Source organism: Lynx canadensis, chromosome X (genome assembly GCF_007474595.2).
Source record: "Lynx canadensis isolate LIC74 chromosome X, mLynCan4.pri.v2, whole genome shotgun sequence".
NCBI lineage: Eukaryota > Metazoa > Chordata > Mammalia > Carnivora > Felidae > Lynx > Lynx canadensis.
This window is the reverse complement of record NC_044321.2, coordinates 15,182,041-15,202,298: the sequence shown is the minus strand read 5'-3', so window position 1 is coordinate 15,202,298 and position 20,258 is coordinate 15,182,041. Positions and strand designations below refer to the sequence as shown.

Here is a 20,258-nt window from a genome sequence, read left to right as displayed (position 1 = left end):
CTTTATTATTTCTCTTCTTCTGCTGGGTTTAGGCTGCCTTTGCTGTTCTGCTTCTATTTCCTTTAGGTGTGCTGTTAGATTTTGTATTTGGGATTTTTCTTGTTTCTTGAGATAGGCCTGGATTGCAATGTATTTCCCTCTCAGGACTGCCTTCGCTGCGTCCCAAAGCGTTTGGATTGTTGTATTTTCATTTTCGTTTGTTTCCATATATTTTTTGATTTCTTCTCTAATTGCCTGGTTGACCCACTCATTCGTTAGTAGGGTGTTCTTTAACCTCCATGCTTTTGGAGGTTTTCCAGACTTTTTCCTGTGGTTGATTTCAAGCTTCATAGCATTGTGGTCTGAAAGTATGCATGGTATAATTTCAATTCTTGTAAACTTATGAAGGGCTGTTTTGTGACCCAGTATATGATCTATCTTGGAGAATGTTCCATGTGCGCTACTCGAGAAGAAAGTATATTCTGTTGCTTTGGGATGCAGAGTTCTAAATATATCTGTCAAGTCCATCTGATCCAATGTCTCATTCAGGGCCCTTGTTTCTTTATTGACCGTGTGTCTAGATGATCTATCCATTTCTGTAAGTGGGGTGTTAAAGTCCCCAGCAATTACCACATTCTTATCAATAAGGTTGCTTATGTTTATGAGTAATTGTTTTATATATTTGGGGGCTCCGGTATTCGGCGCATAGACATAATTGTTAGCTCTTCCTGATGGATAGACCCTGTAACTATTATATAATGTCCTTCTTCATCTCTTGTTACAGCCTTTAATTTAAAGTCTAGTTTGTCTGATATAAGTATGGCTACTCCAGCTTTCTTTTGGCTTCCAGTAGCATGATAAATAGTTCTCCATCCCCTCACTCTGAATCTAAAGGTGTCCTCAGGTCTAAAATGAGTCTCTTGTAGACAGCAAATAGATGGGTCTTGTTTTTTTTATCCATTCTGATACCCTATGTCTTTTGGTTGGTGCATTTAATCCGTTTACATTCAGTGTTATTATAGAAAGATACGGGTTTAGAGTCATTGTGATGTCTGTATGTTTTATGCTTGTAGTGATGTCTCTGGTACTTTGTCTCACAGGGTCCCCCTTAGGATCTCTTGTAGGGCTGGTTTAGTGGTGACAAATTCCTTCAGTTTTTGTTTGTTTGGGAAGACCTTTATCTCTCCTTCTATTCTAAATGACAGACTTGCTGGATAAAGGATTCTCGGCTGCATATTTTTGCTGTCTAGCACCCTGAAAATCTCGTGCCAATTCTTTCTGGCCTGCCAAGTTTCAAAAGAGAGATCAGTCACGAGTCTTATAGGTCTCCCTTTATATGTGAGGGCACGTTTACCCCTTGCTGCTTTCAGAATTTTCTCTTTATCCTTGTATTTTGCCAGTTTCACTATGATATGTCGTGCAGAAGATCGATTCAAGTTACGTCTGAAGGGAGTTCTCTGTGCCTCTTGGATTTCAATGCCTTTTTCCTTCCCCAGTTCAGGGAAGTTCTCAGCTATAATTTCTTCAAGTACCCCTTCAGCACCTTTCCCTCTCTCTTCCTCCTCTGGGATACCAATTATGCGTATATTATTTCTTTTTAGTGTATCACTTAGTTCTCTAATTTTCCCCTCATACTCCTGGATTTTTTTATCTCTCTTTTTCTCAGCTTCCTCTTTTTCCATAACTTTATCTTCTAGTTCACCTATTCTCTCCTCTGCCTCTTCCATCCGAGCCGTGGTGGTTGCATTTTGTTTTGCATTTCATTTAAAGCGTTTTTCAGCTCCTCGTGACTGTTCCTTAGTCCCTTGATCTCTGTAGCAAGAGATTCTCTGCTGTCCTGTATACTGTTTTCCAGCCCAGCGATTAATTTTATGACTATTATTCTAAATTCACTTTCTGTTATATTATTTAAATCCTTTTGATCAGCTCATTAGCTGTTGTTATTTCCTGGAGATTCTTCTGAGGGGAATTCTTCCGCTTGGTCATTTTGGATAGTCCCTGGTGTGGTGAGGGCCTGCAGGGCACTTCCCCTGTGCTGTGGTGTATAACTGGAGTTGGTGGGCGGGGCCGCAGTCGGACCCGATGTCTGCCCCCAGCCCACCGCTGGGGCCACGGTCAGACTGGTGTGTGCCTTCTCTTCCCCTCTCCTAGGGGCGGGATTCCCTGTGGGGTGGCGTGGCCCGTCTGGGCTACTTGCACACTGCCAGGCTTGTGATGCTGGGGATCTGGCGTATTAGCTGGGGTGGGAAGGCAAGGTGCACGGCGGCAGGGGGGGCAGGCTTAGCTCGCTTCTCCTTAGGTGATCCACTTCAGGAGGGGCCCTGTGGCAGCCGGAGGGAGTCAGATCCGCTGCCGGAGGTTTGGCTCCGCAGAAGCACAGAGTTGGGTGTTTGCGCGGAGCGAGCAATTTCCCTGGCCGGAACCGGTTCCCTTTGGGATTTTGGCTGGGGGATGGGCGGGGGAGATGGCGCTGGCGAGCGCCTTTGTTCCCCGCCAAACTGAGCTCTGTCGTCCGGGGGCTCCGCAGCTCACCCTCCCTTTGTCCTCCAGCCTTCCCGTTTTCCGAGCAGAGCTGTTAACTTATGACCTCCCAGACGCTAAGTCGCGCTTGCTGTCGGAACACAGTCCGTCAGGCCCCTCCGCTTTTGCAAGCCGGACTCGGGGGCTCTGCTTGGCCGGCGAGCCGCCCCTCCGCCCCGGCTCCCTCCCACCAGTCCGTGGAGCGCGCACCGCCTCGCCGCCCTTCCTACCCTCTTCCGTGGGCCTCTCGTCTGCACTTGGGTCCGGTGACTCCGTTCTGCTAATCCTCTGGCGGTTTTCTGGGTTATTTAGGCAGGTGTAGGTGGAATCTAAGTGATCAGCAGGACGCGCGGTGAGCCCAGTGTCCTCCTACGCCGCCATCTTCCTGTCGATCTTAAATGTTTATTTTGAGAGAGACTATGCATGTGTGAAAGCAGGGAATGGGCAGAGAGAGAGAATCCCAAGCAGGCTCCGTGCTGACAGTGCAGAGCCCGACGCGGGGCTCAAACTCACGAACCATGAGATCATGACCTGAGCCGAAATCAAGAGACAGACACTTACCCAACGGAGTCACCCAGGCACCCCAAGCCCAACCTTTATAGATGTTGCTTGGTCGTCCCAGGGGACTGGAAAAGGTGGTGATGATGGAGGCAAGGATAGGATGATTTAATAGTGGTTCTGCCCTGATGTAAGAAAACAACCATTCTGGTTCATGCATTTCTTTGGTTCTGGGCATTGTTCACACTCACACACAGGTTGCCTGTAACTGTTCCCTTCTCCGTATGTAAATACGAGGCATCTGGCCAGACGAAGACATCTGCTTCCTTGTGGCAGGTGTATATCTGTCAAGATCCAATCAGGAAACAAATCTCTAAGTATTTAAAGTAGAGGAAATGTAATACATGGAATTGGTTACACAGGTGATGGAAGTGCTGAGAAGCCAAACAGGGAACTGAGGCCACTCAGAAATGAACATGTACAGGAAGCTGCTACCATCCCTCCTTTGGCTGGATGGATACAGGAAAGAGGTGATGTGATCAGAATCTAGGAGCCAGGATCACTTGAAACCATTACACGCCAGCCTTTTGGGAGCTAGATCTATAGAAGAGATGCAGTTGTTTCTAGAGCCACCACAGGAAACACAGACAAAAAAGGGGAGAAAGTATTATGGCTACTTCATTCTTCCGCTCCTCCAGATACTTGTCCACCATCATCTTCCACTGGCTGCTCATTGCTGGTAATCAGCTGACCAGGAAGCCCAGAAGCATCCTGGAGGAGCCCGCTCCCCTGTGATGCAGAGCAGAGCAGGTGAAAGAGGGGTGTTATCTGAAGGCGAACAGAGCACTGATTGGCCCAGCAGGACACTTAACCTTTCAAAAAAAAAAAAAAATTTTTTTTTTTTTAACGTTTTATTTATTTTTGAGACAGAGAGAGACAGAGCATGAACGGGGGAGGGGCAGAGAGAGAGAGGGAGACACAGAATCGGAAGCAGGCTCCAGGCTCTGAGCCATCAGCCCAGAGCCTGACGCGGGGCTCGAACTCACGGACCGCGAGATCGTGACCTGAGCTGAAGTCGGCCGCTTAACCAACTGAGCCACCCAGGCGCCCCGACACTTACCTTTCAGAGACATTGATGGGTTCTATGTATTTTTAGAGCCAGCTTTATTAAGGTATAAGGTAGAACTTCCGTACAGTAAAATGCACCCATTTAAAGTGCACAGTTGGATGACTTTAGCCAAATAAATAGTCTCATATAACTATTACCACGATCAACAGACACAGCGTTTTATCCCACAAAGTTTCCTTTTGCCCTTGTCCTTGTCAACTCTCCTCCCGTGCCCATCCAGCCCCATTTGGATAATGGCATTTGGCCCATATTCCAGGCCACTGATCCTGTGTTTCAGAGGGCCCAAATCTGGTCTATGGCCATACCACCCTGAACACACCCGATCTTATCCGTGTCCAGATCTGATGCTGTATTCATTCAGTGTTTTTTTTTTTTAACTTTTTAGTTTTAGGACTTCTATTCATTTTTTTTTGAGAGTTTCCATTTCTCTCACAAAATATCTTATTTCTTCACAGATACATGCTTTATGTATACATATATATATTTAAACATTTTGTAATAGTTTTTTTAAGTTTATTTTGAGAGAGAATGTGAGTGGAGAGGGGCAAAGAGGGAGGGAAAGGGAGAATCCCAAGCAGCCTCCACACTGCCAGCGCACAGCCCAAGTGGGGCTCAATCTCCTGAATCGTGAGATCGTGACCTGTGCCGAAATCAAGAGTTGGACACTTAACCAACTGAGCCACCCAGGTGCCCATGTTTATAACAGTTTTAAAGTTACTGTCAATTTCTGGGTCTGGTTCTATTGATTATGTTTTATCTTGATCGTGGGTCACATTTTCTTCTGTGCACATCTCAGTTTTATTTTAGACATTTTATCTAAAAGAACAGTGGGGAAAAAACAAAACAGTGGAGGCTGAAGTATAATTTCAGTTTGTTTTGTTTATTACCTTGATTATCTGAGCCCTGTCTTAGGTCTGGCAGTTAACATATATGACTGATTTTTTTTTCATATTTCTCCTAGAGAGTAGCTGGGTTGGGACTGGACTCAATTCTAATCAGTTTACTTGCGGTTAGTCTGACCTCCCACCTCTTGTCTCTCTGCTACCTTTCTGATCTTGTCAGTATTTGAGCATGGAAGATTTTGAGTTGCTGTTTGTGTAATTTTTGGATTCAGTTTTCACAGTGACCCACATCTGAGTGCTATGATAATGCGTGTGATCTCTTTTTTACTTTGAGCTTCCCCTTCATCACGGCTTTCTTGGAAAAATTTAGTGGGCAAGTGTGCTGCTAGGGAGTTCTTACACTCAGCGATTAGTTTTTGGCTGGGGACCCTTCCAGATTCCGTTCTTTCCCATCAGCCCATGCTGTTGTGCACAACTTTGCTCATTTTCTCTTTGTCCCTGTGCAGTTTCTCTGTCAAAGGCTCCCTCTTCGATTTGTCAGTACCTAGAGCAGGCACCCCAGTGAGGATGCTGTCATGGCTCTTTGCTCAGCTCTGAAAGCATTGTTTTCCTGTGGAATTAATCAAGGAAGTTCTTCCTCCTCTTCAGTAGTTTATATATTGTCTAGGTTTTTATTGTTACTGTGAGAGTAGAAGTCCTTTCACAGTCTTCTACTCCTAATTGGAAGCAGGAGTGTCTTCAGAGGTTTTTGGTGGGCAGCCTAAGACAGAGTCTGTCCTAGAAAGGACACTGGTCTAGTGAGACATTTTGCTTGTTAATTCTGAGTGTTTGTGTAGAAAAAAAGATTTTTTGGAACTCTGTCTCCTACCCTATGAGCTTTCTCTTACAGACACACAGTACAGAAAAGACAGGCAGGCAGGATGCTTAGTAACCAATGAAGGCTCTGGCAGACCTGTAGTTCCCCGTTGCCTGGTGAAGTAAGCAAAGTCCAACATACTTTGCACATGAAGAACTGAGGCCCAGAAAGGGTAAGCAACTTGCTCAAAATTCACATGGGTAGTAAATGGTATAAAAATAACCAGAATCTAGCTGTGTAGGAATCCCAGTCCAATGTTCTGTTTTTACTCTGTGTGTTTTATTGCATAAATAAGAAATACACTTATATATTTTGGGAAGAACCTGGGGAAAAAAACGTTTAAAGAAACTGTCCCTTGTGATTCTAATCTCTAGTCCCACTCATGTTCCAGAAGTAATCTGTCTCATCAGTTTGGTGTATATCCTTTCAGTTCTGTGAATTTACATACTATTCAATATGTCATACTACAGGGTTTTTACAATACAGGAGATGCTCTGTAATTTAAAAAAAAAAATGTTTCTTTTTAAAGAGGGGGGAGGGGCAGAGAGAGATGAGAACAGAGGATCCAAAGCAGGATCTGCACTGACAGCAGAGAGCCCAGTGCAGGGCTCAAACTCCTGAACCGTGAGATCGTGACCTGAGCCAAATTCAGACGCTTAACTGACCAAGCCACCCAGGCGCCCCTGTAATTTTCTTTGTTCACTTAACAGTCAATGGATGGAGATCTTTTCATGTCACTACATTTAGTCTTGCTCAGTTTGTCATCCATTTAACAGACAACTTAACAGATACTTATTGAGCACCTACTTATGTGCTAGATTGAGTTCTAAGCCTTGGGGCATAGCAGTAAACAAACCAGACAGAAAAATCCCTTCCTCTTGGAGCTTACATTCTTAATGGGGAGACACCATACAAACTAAGTAAAATTATTAAAACAGGTTAGGGTGGTAGGGAGGTTGGTGGGGCAGGTTACAATTATGAGCTGAGTGCTCAGAGAAGACTTGACTTACTAGAGAGTGACATGGAAAAAAATGAGAGATGAGGGAACATACCATGCAAATATATTGGGGAAGAACATTCCAGCCAGAGGGATCAGCACGTGCAACGGCAGGGATGCTTGTGCAGCTGGAGCAGAGGACCCCTACTCTGTGAAATAACCGGGAGCCAGGTCTTACAGAATCTTGTAGGCCACTGAAAGACAATTGGCAATGGCTCTGCGATGGGAGCCTCTGGAAGGGTGTTTTGTTGCTTTTGGTTTTGAGATATAATTGATATATAACATATTAGTTTCAGGTGTATAACATCATGATTTGATGTATGTACATTTTGTGTAATGATCACCACAGGAAGTCTTACTAACATCCATCACCACACATAATTGTGAATATTTTTCTTGTGAGGAAAACCTTTAAGATCTCTCTTAGGAACTTTTTTTAAAATTTCTTTTATTAAAAAAAAAATTTTTAACATTTATTTCTGAGAGACAGAGCATGAGCAGGGGAGGGGTAAAGAGCGAGGGAGACACAGAATCTGAAGCAGGCTCCAGGCTCTGTGCTGACAGCTCAGAGTGGGGAACTACCATATGATAGTGGGGCTTAAACTCCCGAGTGGTGAGATCATGACCTGAGCTGAAATCGGACACTTAACCAACTGAGCCACCCAGGAGCCCCAGAAACTTTCAAATATACAATACAGTATTGGCTGCTGTCACCATGCTATGTATTACATCCCCAAGACACATGTATTTTGTAACTGAAAGTTTATACCTTTTGACCCCCTTCACCCATTTCACCCACATCCCACCCCCCACCTTTGGCAGCAACCAGTCTGTCTGTCTTCTGTATCTGTGAGCTTGGTTGAGGTTGGTTTGGTTGCTTTTTTCAGACTCTGCGTATAGGTGAGATCATACAGTATTTGTCTTTCTCTGACTTGTTTCATTCAGCACAATGCCCTCAGGGTCCATGCATGCGGTTGAAAATGGCAAGATTCCTTTTTATGACTGAACAATATTCCACTGTGTATGTATATCACATTCTGGTTATCTGTTGGACACTTAGGTTGCTTCTAGGTCTTTGCTATTGTAAATAATGCAGTGAACATGGGAGTGCAGATATCCTTTAGAGTTAGTGTTTTTGTTTCCTTTAGATAAATACCCAAAAATGGAATTGCTGGATCATATGGTAGTTCCATTTTTCATTTTTTCAAGTCTCCATACTGTTTTCCACAGCACCTGCGTCAATTTGCATCCCACCCACAGTGCATGAGGGTTCCCTTTTATCCATATCATCACCAACACTTATTTCTTTTTTTTTTTTTTAATAGATCTTAGCCATTCCGACAGGTGCGAGGTGATTGTTGTGGTTTTGAATTGCATTTTCCTGATGATGAGTGGTATCAAACCTCTTTTCCTGTGTCTGCCTGCTGTCTTTACCATTGGCCGTCTTGATGCCTTCTTTGGAAAAATGTTTCTTCAGGTCCTCTGCCCATTTTTTAATCAGACTTTTTTTGCTCTTGAGTTGGATGAACTCTTTATATATTTTTGATATTAACCCCTTGTCAGATATATGATTGGCATTTGCGTGGACGGTTTTGAGTAGTGGAGTGACATGACGTGACTCAGTGTTTAGCAGGATCACTCTGACTCCCGTGTTGAGAATAGATTGTAGAGGGTGAAAGCAGGAAATGATGGTTATTTGGGTCAGGGTAGTAGCAGTGGGGGTCATGAGGAGTAGCCCATTTTTGGATATGGCTTAAAATAAAAGCTAACAGAATTATTTGATCGAATGAAAGATACTAGCGATATGAAGCATGACTCCAAAGTTTTTGGCATGAAAAACAGGAGGAACGGACTGGCCATTCTTAAATAAGATGGAGAAGAATAGCTTTGATGGGACAATCAGCAGTTAAGTTTTGGACACATCAAGTTTGAGGTATTAGACATGCAAGTGAGATGCTAGGAAGACAGTTGGATATGGAGTTCAGGGGAGAGCTCTGGGCTGGAGATAGTAATTTGGGAGTCATCAAGATATAGATGTTTGGAAAAGCAGGACAGTAGATGATATACCAAGGGATCTAGTGTAGTTACAGATAAGAAACATCCAAGGATTATGCTTAAGGACTCTCCAGTGTTAAAAGACTAGGGAGATGAATAGGAACCAGAAAATTAGACTCAAGTAGAAGGAAAATGAGGAGAGTATGGTGACCTGCAAGCCGAATGAAGAAGGTAATCCAAAGAGGAAGGAGTACTCAGCTATCAAATGCTGCTGGTAGGTCAGATAACACAAGGGCTTAGAAGCGGTCACTGGGACTTAGCAGTGATGCAGACCTACAGAACATCCAGGGTAAGTCACACTAATGCCTGGATCCCATCTCCAGAGACTGATGTAACTGGTCTCAAGTGCAACCTGAACACCGAGGTTTTTGAAGTTTCCCAGGTGATTCTAATGTGCAAGCCAACGTTGCGACCCCACTGTCTTAGTTCATTATCTTTCTCTTAATTTGTGAAATGACCTTATCGTCAGAAACATATGTTGCCAGACTGATTAAACACAGGAGATTTTATCTGTAGACTTGTTCGTGGATACTTTGGGATCTGAAAATGATAAGCATATCTGAAAACTGATTATTAACAACTAAAGAGATTAGCTATTTAGCACCTGTCCTAAAGTGGCTTTTAAGCTGAAAATCGCCTTGCTTTTCATTTTTTGCAAATATTTGATTTTTTATTTTTGTTCTTTTTTTTAATCCCCAAAAGACCTTTTGTTTTTAGTAACAAGGGTAAGTTTCAAGTTAATGAAAAAAATTTAAGGGAAACATTGCTGTAAATGGTCCAAAGAAAACCAAATGAACCTGAACTCAGATCGATAATGAAGCATTTAGAAGAGTTAAGTAAATTGTTTTCAGAATCCTGAAAATTTCACACCTCAAAAGTTGGCTCATAGCAGATGTAAAAATGTTGTACCTCATTAAAGTTTTAGTCTTTTTTCATTTTCCTGCCACTGACTGTAGAAATTATTTCAATGCTGTAGTAAAATTGAGTTGGGTTGGTAGCTCTTCACTCTTTAAAATGGGAAGGAATCGTGAGTGGGCTGTTGGTTAAGAGATCTGTTTTGCAGGCTGATAATTGGATTCTATGGACAAAGAGAGTACAGATCAAATCTCCGAGAACAAGATCAGGCTGGAAAATAGGAAAAATCAAAGTTGCAATACAGGCCTAATTACTGCAGGTTTCCAGAAGAATGCCAAGTGTCTAGATTAGCCCTTCTCAACCCGGGTTGGGTTCCACAGAGAATTAAACCCTAATGCCCTAAGGCATCCATTGTATCAATCGAATGAACTCTCTTAAGTATCCAGAATGGGGCTACCTATGTACCATACTTGGGAGAATGGAGAAAATAGTTACTCAGGTAATCAAATAATTTTCTCTGGAGCTTAATTCACTAGCAGAACCCGCATTGAGAAAAGCTGTTTGACGTACTAATCTGTTGTCTTGAATGATGCAGAGTTTTATGACTTACAGGTCCTCAGGAAAGAAAGCATAAAAGAGCCTGTTGTCAAATTGCCAAGAAATTAAAAAGAATAATCTCTTTATTATTTATTAGAATAGTTATTAGTAAAACATGCACAGGAACACCTTGTGCAAATCCCAGCAGTGATTTTTTTGAACAGTTTAATGTGTATCCTTCCAGACTTTGTGCATGTGAACATAAGTGGAAATAATATTTACTGCAAAGAATGGGATCATGGCATTCATTTAGTTCAGCAATGTTTTTTCCATGAACTGTTACAGAAAGTTTTCTATATAATTACACGCAGACCTGCCTCTTTCTGAGGGTTGCATGATACTCCATGGTTTGGTTGTTACAAACTGTATTTTATCATTTGACATTTATCATATGTCAGAGGACATTTGGGTTATCTTCAGTTTTTCACTGTTAGGAGCAATGCCATAATAAGCATCTTGGTTCAAAAATTCTTGAATATATATATACGTGTGTGTGTGTGTGTGTGTGTGTGTGTGTGTGTGTATGGGTTTTTCTATTTCCAGATTATAGAAACGGAATGGAGTCAGGATGCATACCTTTTACTTTTTGGTTTTATTAATAGAAATTTCTTTTTTTAAATGAAATTTATTATCAAATTGGTTTCCATACAACACCCAGTGCTCATCCCAACAGGTGCCCTCCTCAGTACCCATCACCCATCCACCCCTCCCTCCAACCCCCCGTAAACCCTCAGTTTGTTCTCAGTTTTTTAGAGTCTCTTATGTTTTGACTTCCTCCCTCTCTAGCCTTTTTTTTTTTTCCTTCCCCTCCCCCGGGATCTTCTGTTAAGTTTCTCAGGATCCACATAGGAGTGAAAACATGGTGTCTGTCTTTCTCTGTATGACTTATTTCACTTAGCATAACACTCTCCAGTTCCATCCACATTGCTACAAAAGGCCATATTTCATTCTTTCTCACTGCCACGTAGTGTTCCATTGCGTATATAAACCACAATTTCTTTATCCATTCATCAGTTGATGGACATTTAGGCTCTTTCCATAATTTGGCTATTGTCAAGAGTGCTGCTATAAACATTGGGGTACAAGTGCCCCTATGCATCAGTACTCCTGTATCCCTTGGGTAAATTCCTAGCAGTGCTATTGCTGGGTCATAAGGTAGATCTGTTTATAATTTTTTGAGGAACCTCCACACTGTTTTCCAGAGCGGCTGCACCAGTTTGCATTCCCACTAGCAATGTAAGAGGGTTCCTGTTTCTCCACATCCCCTCCAGCATCTATAGTCTCCTGATTTGTTTATTTTAGCCACTCTGACTGACGTGAGGTGGTATCTGAGTGTGGTTTTGATTTGTATTTCCCTGATGAGGAGCGACGTGGAGCATCTTTTCATGTGCCTGTTGGCCATGTGGATGTCTTCTTTAGAGAAGTGTCTATTCATGTTTTCTGCCCATTTCTTCACTGGATTATTTGTTTTTCGGGCGTGGAGTTTGGTGAGCTCTTTATAGATTTTGGATACTAGCCCTTTGTCCAGTATGTCATTTGCAAATATCTTTTCCCATTATGTCGGTTGCCTTTTAGTTTCGTTGATTGTTTCCTTTGCAGTGCAGAAGCTTTTTATCTTCATGAGGTCCCAATAGTTCATTTTTGCTTTTAATTCCCTTGCCTTTGGGGATGTGTCAAGTAAGAAATTGCTGTGGCTGAGGTCAGAGAGGTGTTTTCCTGCTTTCTCCTGCTTTTGATGGTTTCCTGTCTCACATTCAGGTCCTTTATCCATTTTGAGTTTATTTTTGTGAATGGTGTAAGAAAGTGGTCTAGTTTCATTCTTCTGCATGTTGCTGTCCAGCTCTCCCAGCACCATTTGTTAAAGAGACTTGTTTTTTTTTTCCATTGGATATTCTTTCCTGCTTTGTCAAAGATTAGCTGGCCATACTTTTGTGGGTTTAATTCTGGGGTTTCTATTCTATTCCATTGGTCTATGTGTCTGTTTTTGTGTCAATACCATGCTGTCTTGATGATTACAGCTTTGTAGTAGAGGCTAAAGTCTGGGATTGTGATGCCTCCTGCTTTGGTCTTCTTCAAAATTACTTTGGCTATTTGGGGTCTTTTGTGGTTCCACACAAATTTTAGGATTGCTTGTTCTAGCTTCGAGAAGAATGCTGGTGCAATTTTGACTGGGATTGCATTGAATGTATTAATAGAAATTTCAAACACAGTCAAAAGTAGGAAATAATATAGTGAACCCCCATGTACCCCTTTTCCACTCTTCAGTAATGATCCCTGCATGGCCATTTTTGTTTCCTGCTCACCCCATCCACTCTGTCTTACCCCAACACCAGATTTATTTTGAAGCAAAGACATACCATTTTATCCAGAGATATTTCTGTATTGTCTGAGGGACAGTTTGACAAAACATGGTCATGATTGTGTTATACCTAAGGATAAACAATAATTCCTCAGTATCAATGCTCAGATTTTCCCAGGTACCTCTCTGTCTTTACCTTTTGAGTTTAGAGTGGGGTTTTTTGAGTCATGATCCAAACAAGGTCTATACATGGCATTTGGTTGAGATGATTCTTAAGTCTTTTTTAATATATTTTTAAATATTTGTTTATTTTGAGAGAGAGGGAGGGAGTGCACAAGTGGGGGAGGGGGAGAGAGAGAGAGAGAGAGAAAAAGAAAGAGAGAAAGAGAAAGAGAAAAAGAAAGAGAATATACCAAGCAGGCTCCACATTGTCGGCATAGAACCCAGCATGCGGTGCTCAGTCCCACAAACCATGAGATCATAACCTGAGCCGAAATCAAGAGTCGGACACTCAACTGACTGAACCACACAGGCACCCCAAGTCTTTTTTAGTATATAGGTTTCCCCTTATCTTATTTTTTCTTTTCCCTGTTAATTACTTGGTAAGGAAGCATTTGTCTGATAGCAGTTCCAAAGTTGTGGATTTTGTAATAGTATCCTGTGGTGTGATTTATTAAGTTCCTCTGTCCCTTTTTCTCCTTGCAACTTGGTAGTTAGATTTGGAGGCTTAGTTCAGATTCTGGTTTCTTTTTTTTTTTTTTTTTTCTGGAAAGAATACTTCATAGTTCATTGTGTACTTTATTTGTTTTTTCTTTTTTTGTGATGTTAATGGCCGTTGACGATCATTGCCTGGATCCATTGTTTCATTAGGGGTTACAAAAATAGTGATACTTGAATTTTATAATTCCTGAGTTACTAGCACAAATACTTTCTTTTTTTTTTTTTTTATGAAATTTATTGACAAATTGGTTTCCATACAACACCCAGTGCTCATCCCAAAAGGTGCCCTCCTCAATACCCATCACCCACCCTCCCCTCCCTCCCACCCCCCATCAACCCTCAGTTTGTTCTCAGTTTTTAACAGTCTCTTATGCTTTGGCTCTCTCCCACTCTAACCTCTTTTTTTTTTTTTTTTCCTTCCCCTCCCCCATGGGTTCCTGTTAAGTTTCTCAGGATCCACATAACCTATGACCCAGCAATAGCACTGCTAGGAATTTATCCAAGGGATACAGGAGTACTGATGCATAGGGGCACTTGTACCCCAATGTTCATAGCAGCACTCTCAACAATAGCCAAATTATGGAAAGAGCCTAAATGTCCATCAACTGATGAATGGATAAGAAATTGTGGTATATATACACAATGGAATACTACGTGGCAATGAGAAAAAAATGAAATATGGCCTTTTGTAGCAACGTGGATGGAACTGGAGAGTGTAATGCTAAGTGAAATAAGCCATACAGAGAAAGACAGATACCATATGGTAGCACAAATACTTTCTAAAGAGACATTTCATCTCATCAATGACTTGGTTACCCCCAGTGTACAACTCATCTGGGAAAAGGAGACTATTTGCTTAATTTTTGCTTTGATAATTTTCAAAAATAATGAGACGGTTCCTTAGCGTTCTCCAAGGGTGACCCCTGAAGTTCTGTAAGACGATTATGAAATCATCATTTTAATATAGTTGATATGTTTCAATTCTTTTTTATACTATTCTTTTTAATGCTCATACTGTCCCTTCTTTGGCCAAAAACTGATTCTTGTTAGTTCCTGAGTCTTTCTGATATGAACTTAGTAGTTTCTTTGAGTCTTTGTATTAAGATGTTCCAGGACCATCTTAGACATATCTGGAATCTGCCATTCCTCCACGAAGTCCTGGTTCCTTGTAGGAAGAGGTGCTTTTACAGACCCCAGTCAGGGTTTGGAGGTTCTCATTGCTACTGAGTTGCTCATCGTTTTGGTCCTTTTCGGTAGACAGAGCTAGGAACACCACTGGATGACTTTATATTGATGTTTCAATTCAAATTTAGGACTGTAGGATTTTTACTGAATTCCTTTGATTTTGTGTTTGTGTATCTTACCCTGAAAAATCTGGTTCCTAATGATATTAACATCGTCATTTGTTGTATTCTATACTACGTGATGTTTTCACATTACCAGTTCCTGTATTATTGCTAACAATATGATTACCAGAAAGTATTTAAGATTTCTTTGCATTTATATTTTTTCCTTAAGTTATATCCTCTTAGGAAAATACAAAGTGCTGTGCTTTAAAAATCATGTGAACCAGTTTGTCTTTTGTAGGTAAGCCACCAATTGCTTGCAGGGGGTCATTTGTTTGGTCCCAGCCACAAATTCAAATGGTGTTTATGGGCAAATGGTGTTTTTAGGGAACAATGTAAATTTTTTTAATTCATTTTCTTTTATAATTTGGTAAAAAAAAAAAAACCTTACAGTTTCCAAGTCACATCCCAAGAAGTGAATTTGGATTCCTGTCCTCTTCAGCACGTTTTCTCCCTCCACCTGTTGGTAGCCAGTTTTATTACCTTTTGGTTTATCCTTCCATTTTGAGCAAATAAAAGCAGGTAAATATTCACATCTCTGCTTTGCCTAAATAAAAAGGTAGCACTGTGTGCACAGTATTCAGTGCCTTGTTTTCTGGTCTTAACACTAAATTCTAGGGATCACTCCATAGCAGTATTACATAGTAATTGTTTATACAAATGTTTAATGTATTATAATATGAATACGAACATCATTAGCCAGAGTTGATTTAATCAGGCTCTGCAACTGATGGGCATTTGCTTCCAAACCTTCACAGGAGCCCTTAATATTTCACAACCACAAACTCGGGTTATTTTGTGGCAAAGATTATTTTAACAATGATCGAAGGAATCCATTACCTTTGTATGAAATGAAATTTTTACCATATAAGTTAATAAGAGAGAAGACTGTGATTTGTGAATATAGAAACAATTTTCTAAATTTTCTTTTCCAGTGGACAGGAAAACAGGAATTGCTGGGGTCTTTTCCTGTTTGAGGATGGCAAGGTCGAGAAATGCCAAAACACATTTCTAAATTTCTCTTGGCTTTCTGAACTGGGAGGCCCTGCCACTTTTCCAAAAGAAGGTTTTGTCAAACCACGTCATTCTCATGATTCAGGCGTAGCTTCCACAATCCTTGCTGTCCATCCAGCTATAGAAGCTGCCATGTTATTTTGTGTGTCTTCCCAAACACATCAGTCTGCATCTGCTGTCATCCACAGTCTGGATCTCAGTGAGAGAAGGGACCAAGTAGCAACTGTGACAGCGTGAGATTTACTGGTGTGGGTCTGAAGCACTTGTTACATTTGAACATGAAAAAGTGAATTCTTATTTGGCTTTTGTTTCCTGCTAAAGCACAGCATCCCTACACCAGCCCTTGCCAGAACGAGCGCACATATGCTCCCATGTCTTGCTTCAGACATGAGTGATCTTACCATACAAATCTTTCAGGAGAAACAGTGCGGGTGACCGTGAGAAGGCTCTGCAGGTCATGCTCCAGGTTCTGCAGAGTTGTGACCACCCGGCCCCCGACATGTTCTGCCTGTGTGGGAGGATCTACAAGGACATCTTCTTGGATTCGGACTGCAAAGATGGCACCAGCCGAGACCGCGCCATTGAGTGGTAAACCTTCCATCCTAGTCGGTAACGTGTGCATCTCTGCAAAGAACAGAACTGCAGAGGCTAAGGATCCAGGTCTTTCTTTTCCGTGTGTGTGTGTGTGTGTGTGTGTGTGTGTGTGTGTGTGCGCGCGCGCGCGCGCCTGCCTACTGACGGTGGGGAGAAACAAAAAGTCATACATGTGGTTTGGGAATTTTCCAGATTCCTTTTTCTGAAAGGGACCATTAAAAACTGCATTTTGTACTGGTGACATTATTCCCACAAGTTCTCTCATTTACAGGGGCAAGAAGGAGGCTCACCAGGCTCCTCCCCAGCTGCTCCTTCCCTGCTACTTCATCCAGAACTGTGTTCCACCGCCACTAGCGCATTATCTTCTCAGTTCTGCCTGCCTGCCTTCTTCCTTCCTTCTTTCCTGCCTTCCTTTTTTCTTTCCTTCTTCCTCCCTTCCTTTTATCCTTCCTTCCTGCTTTTCTTTGTTCATTTAACAAAAGTTTATTGAGGGTTTACTGTATGCCAGAAACTTTTCTAGATGGTGGGGATAAAGACACAGCAGCAAACATGGACACGAATTCCCGCCTTCACGGACTTTGCATTGCTGGTAAGGGAAGTCAGACAGAGAAAGACAGAAAAATAGGATGTCACCTGTTGATGAGGGCTCTAGGGACAAGTTCATCAGGGAATCTGAGGAGGCTTGGGAGGAGTCACCTGCAGTTTCAGGCAGGGTCATCAGTGAAGGTGAGTAAAGTTGTGAGGGTGGTGAGATGAGCCTTGCTGAGAACTGTGGAGAAAGTGTTCTGGGAGGAAGGGCCAGCAGAGGCAGAGACCAGGAGGAGGAAGTTTGCTCCACGTGATCAAGGCCAGTGAGGCACGAGCCAGGGGAGAGTGGCAGGAAATGGGAGAGAAGAACTTTTTATTGTGAGTGAGATGATAAAATACCGGAGCACTCTGAGCAGAGCCGTGACGAGATCCTACGTGCTTTTTTACCAGCGCATTCTCACTGTTTTGCAAAGAATACGTTTCAGGGGGTGTATCAGTTATCATTTGCTGCATAACAAATCCAAAAGTTAGTGGCTTAAAACAGCGATTTATAATTTTTCCTGATTCTGTGGATTGGCCAGGCAGCCACTCTGCTGGTTCCACTCCTAAAGTGCTGGTCTCACTCGGAAAAATGAGCTCAGCTGGAGGCTCAGGAGGGGTGGAAGGTCCAAGATGGCCTCACACACGTTTGGCAACTGGCGCTGGGTCTTGGTGGTTCACTTGATTCTCTGCTTGTGGTTCTCATCCTGGCAGACCAGCTTGGTGGGCGGCATTCTGAGAGAATGAAGGTGGAAGCTGCGAGGCTTAGGCTCCGGAACTCATGCAGGGTCCGTTCTGCACACCCTGGGTCACATCATAAGCAGATCACATGGTTACCCCAAATAGACTCCAGCTGTGGATGGGAGAAGTGACAAAGGCACACGTGTCCTGGGATGGGAGGGATTTGTGGCTATTAAATAATCTACCACAGGGGCAAGGGCGGAAGTGGGGAACAGGGGACGGCTGCAGTAAATCAGGGAAGGGCTGATGGTGGCTTGAGCCCAGGTGGTGGTGATGATAATGAGATGTCAGAACCTGGACATAATTCCAAGGCGGAGCCAACAGCTTACCTCACCCATTTCTGTCGCGAGAGCTCTTGCCGCTCCACTCCTAGTTCTCACTGCTTCCCCTTGCCCTCTCCCCTCCCTTGTTCTGCTTCCATACACGTTGCCGGCTGTGTCATCTCCCCTCTTCTCTCTACCCACTGTCCTCCCGGGTGATCCCAGTCACTCCCACACCATGGAACCGTTAGCCGATCTCCAGCCTAACCTGCGTCCTAAGCTTTGGCCCCACGTCAGCCCCCGTTTGCCCATCTGTCCCACCCAGAGGTGGTGCCGCTATGTAAGATGCAGTGTATCCAGGCTGAAATCCTCACCTCTCCACAAGGGATGGCTTCCAACGTCTTGCTTTCTCACTACCATTCTTCAGCCTCCTACACATAGACTTTTTTTTTTTTAACATCTGGTAATGTTCACTCATTTACCTCTCCATATGGTCAGTTCCCCATCGCAGCCCTTCTCTGTATCTTGCCTCACTCCCTGCCAGTCTTTGCTCATCTCCACCACCGTGGTCAGTGCCACTTTTTTTTACTTTCTTGCCAGGAGTGTTCTAACAGTTTTCCAAGTAGGCTCTGTGCTTGGTGTCTCTAAAGTCTATCCTTGTAGATTGAACCACTATGCCTTACTCCTCCTAAAGCTCCAAGACCCACCATGGCTCTCCATTTCCTATTAAATAAAAACTCAAACTTCTTAGAATACCAGTCTAGGTGCTCTGCAAACTTTCTCCAACCCACCCTGAGCCCCATTGCCCACTACCTGATACATGGCTCACTAAACTGAAGTTTCTTAGGAGTTTTGCAGACTCTCATCTCTGTTCCTGCCATTCTCTCTGTTGGAGGTTTCCTTTCCAAATCTCTGTCATTGCACATCTTTCCATCTTTGTGCCATATCTCAAGTTTCTAGGGGTGGCCCCACTTCTGTGAGCCCCTGTAGACATGGATTTGTGTAGTTTTAGGATACTTACCACATTCAAGTTTGTGTTTTCCCTAATTGCACTAGCTGTGTGTAGATCTTATTACCTCTACGATAGTATAGTTTCTTGGAGGGCAGGGACCTTATTTTATTCGTAATTGCACCTGATGTACTGTATGGTAGGAGTCGCTCAAGGTGCTAAGGAGCAATTAATATTGGGTAGAGCCGAAACAGGAAGCTGTGTTCCCATCACAGTGGCCAAGAATTCAGCCCTCAGGTAAGGAAATGACTGCCTGTGGCTCCTTCACCAAAGTCCTAGGAGCCCTTCTCCATCCACTTCATAAGGCAGTGGTTATAGGAACAAATGAAGCTTAGTCTCTGATATGGTGAGACCTTGGGGTTATCTTACCCAGGGCCTCAGGTGCTAATGTGGAACATGGGCACAGGGAGGCAGGGGGCTGGTAAGAGGCAAACCTGGGACTGCAGTCCTGATTCCCAGTTCAAGTCTTCTCTGCCCCTAAGCTGGGCCTGTTTGATTTATGGGTAAGAGGCATAGAGAAGTCACCCTCCCTGCACTCTTCATAGATAGCTTTTGATAGTAAAAGTGGAAAAAAAATCAAATACCATAGGACATAATGAAGGAGGGGGAAGGTTTTTCAATTTTATTGGAATTTTATTGGGTAGGGTTGGAATGACTTCCTTAGTGTCCTCTGGTTCATCAGAGCATACTTGTGTTATTAGCCCCAAAGTTCATAAAACTGAATTGTAATCGACTTTAAATGATAGGTTGTCCCTTCCACAATTAGTATTTTGTTGGTGTTTAACTCTCTTGTTGTCACACGAGTGATCAAATTCTTCCTGGTTTACAAGTCTTTGGTATGAACTGTGCTGCTTAACAACATTTTAGTGTTGTTACTTCGTGGATCAAATTCTTTGTTCCCAACCATGATATTTCTACTCGCTCATGGAAGGGAAAGAAGCTTTTTATGTAGAGAAAAAAAGAATAAGAGAATTAAAATGGCACTCTTTAAACTTCAGGTGTAAAAATGGTACTCTCTATTTTGCATGTTGTTCTTTACCCCAGGGTGACAGATCCCTGCTCTTCTGTCACGCTGTGCCACTACTCTCGGAGCAATCTGGGGGCCAGGATCCTGCCGGTACTGCTTCGTACGTGAAAAAAAAAATGACTCCATTTTGTGATAGAAGCAAACAAACACCCTGCAGAGTAATTGCCTACAATTGATGGAATTTTCGCCTAATAAAGAATGCTCAATGTACAAATGGAGTCTAACTTTTAAAGTGTGATTTGGACATCAAATTGTGGTCTACTTTGGGGGATAGGGTTATAAAAAGGTTTTAAATTTCTTCTGTGCACTTTAAAATAATTTCCTTATTTTATACAGTGATCATGGTTTTTTCA

At 42.6% G+C, this 20,258-nt stretch overlaps 1 protein-coding gene across 1 annotated transcript in view; it reads left to right on the top strand.

Annotated features, from left to right (window-relative positions):
* Positions 1-20,258, top strand: part of MAP3K15 (mitogen-activated protein kinase kinase kinase 15) — a 109,377-nt gene that overhangs the window by 37,672 nt on the left and 51,447 nt on the right. Inside the window, exon 6 of the mRNA XM_032592029.1 lies at positions 16,125-16,295. Within this exon, the coding sequence (XP_032447920.1) occupies positions 16,125-16,295 (171 nt within the window). The remainder of the gene's footprint in view (positions 1-16,124; positions 16,296-20,258) is intronic.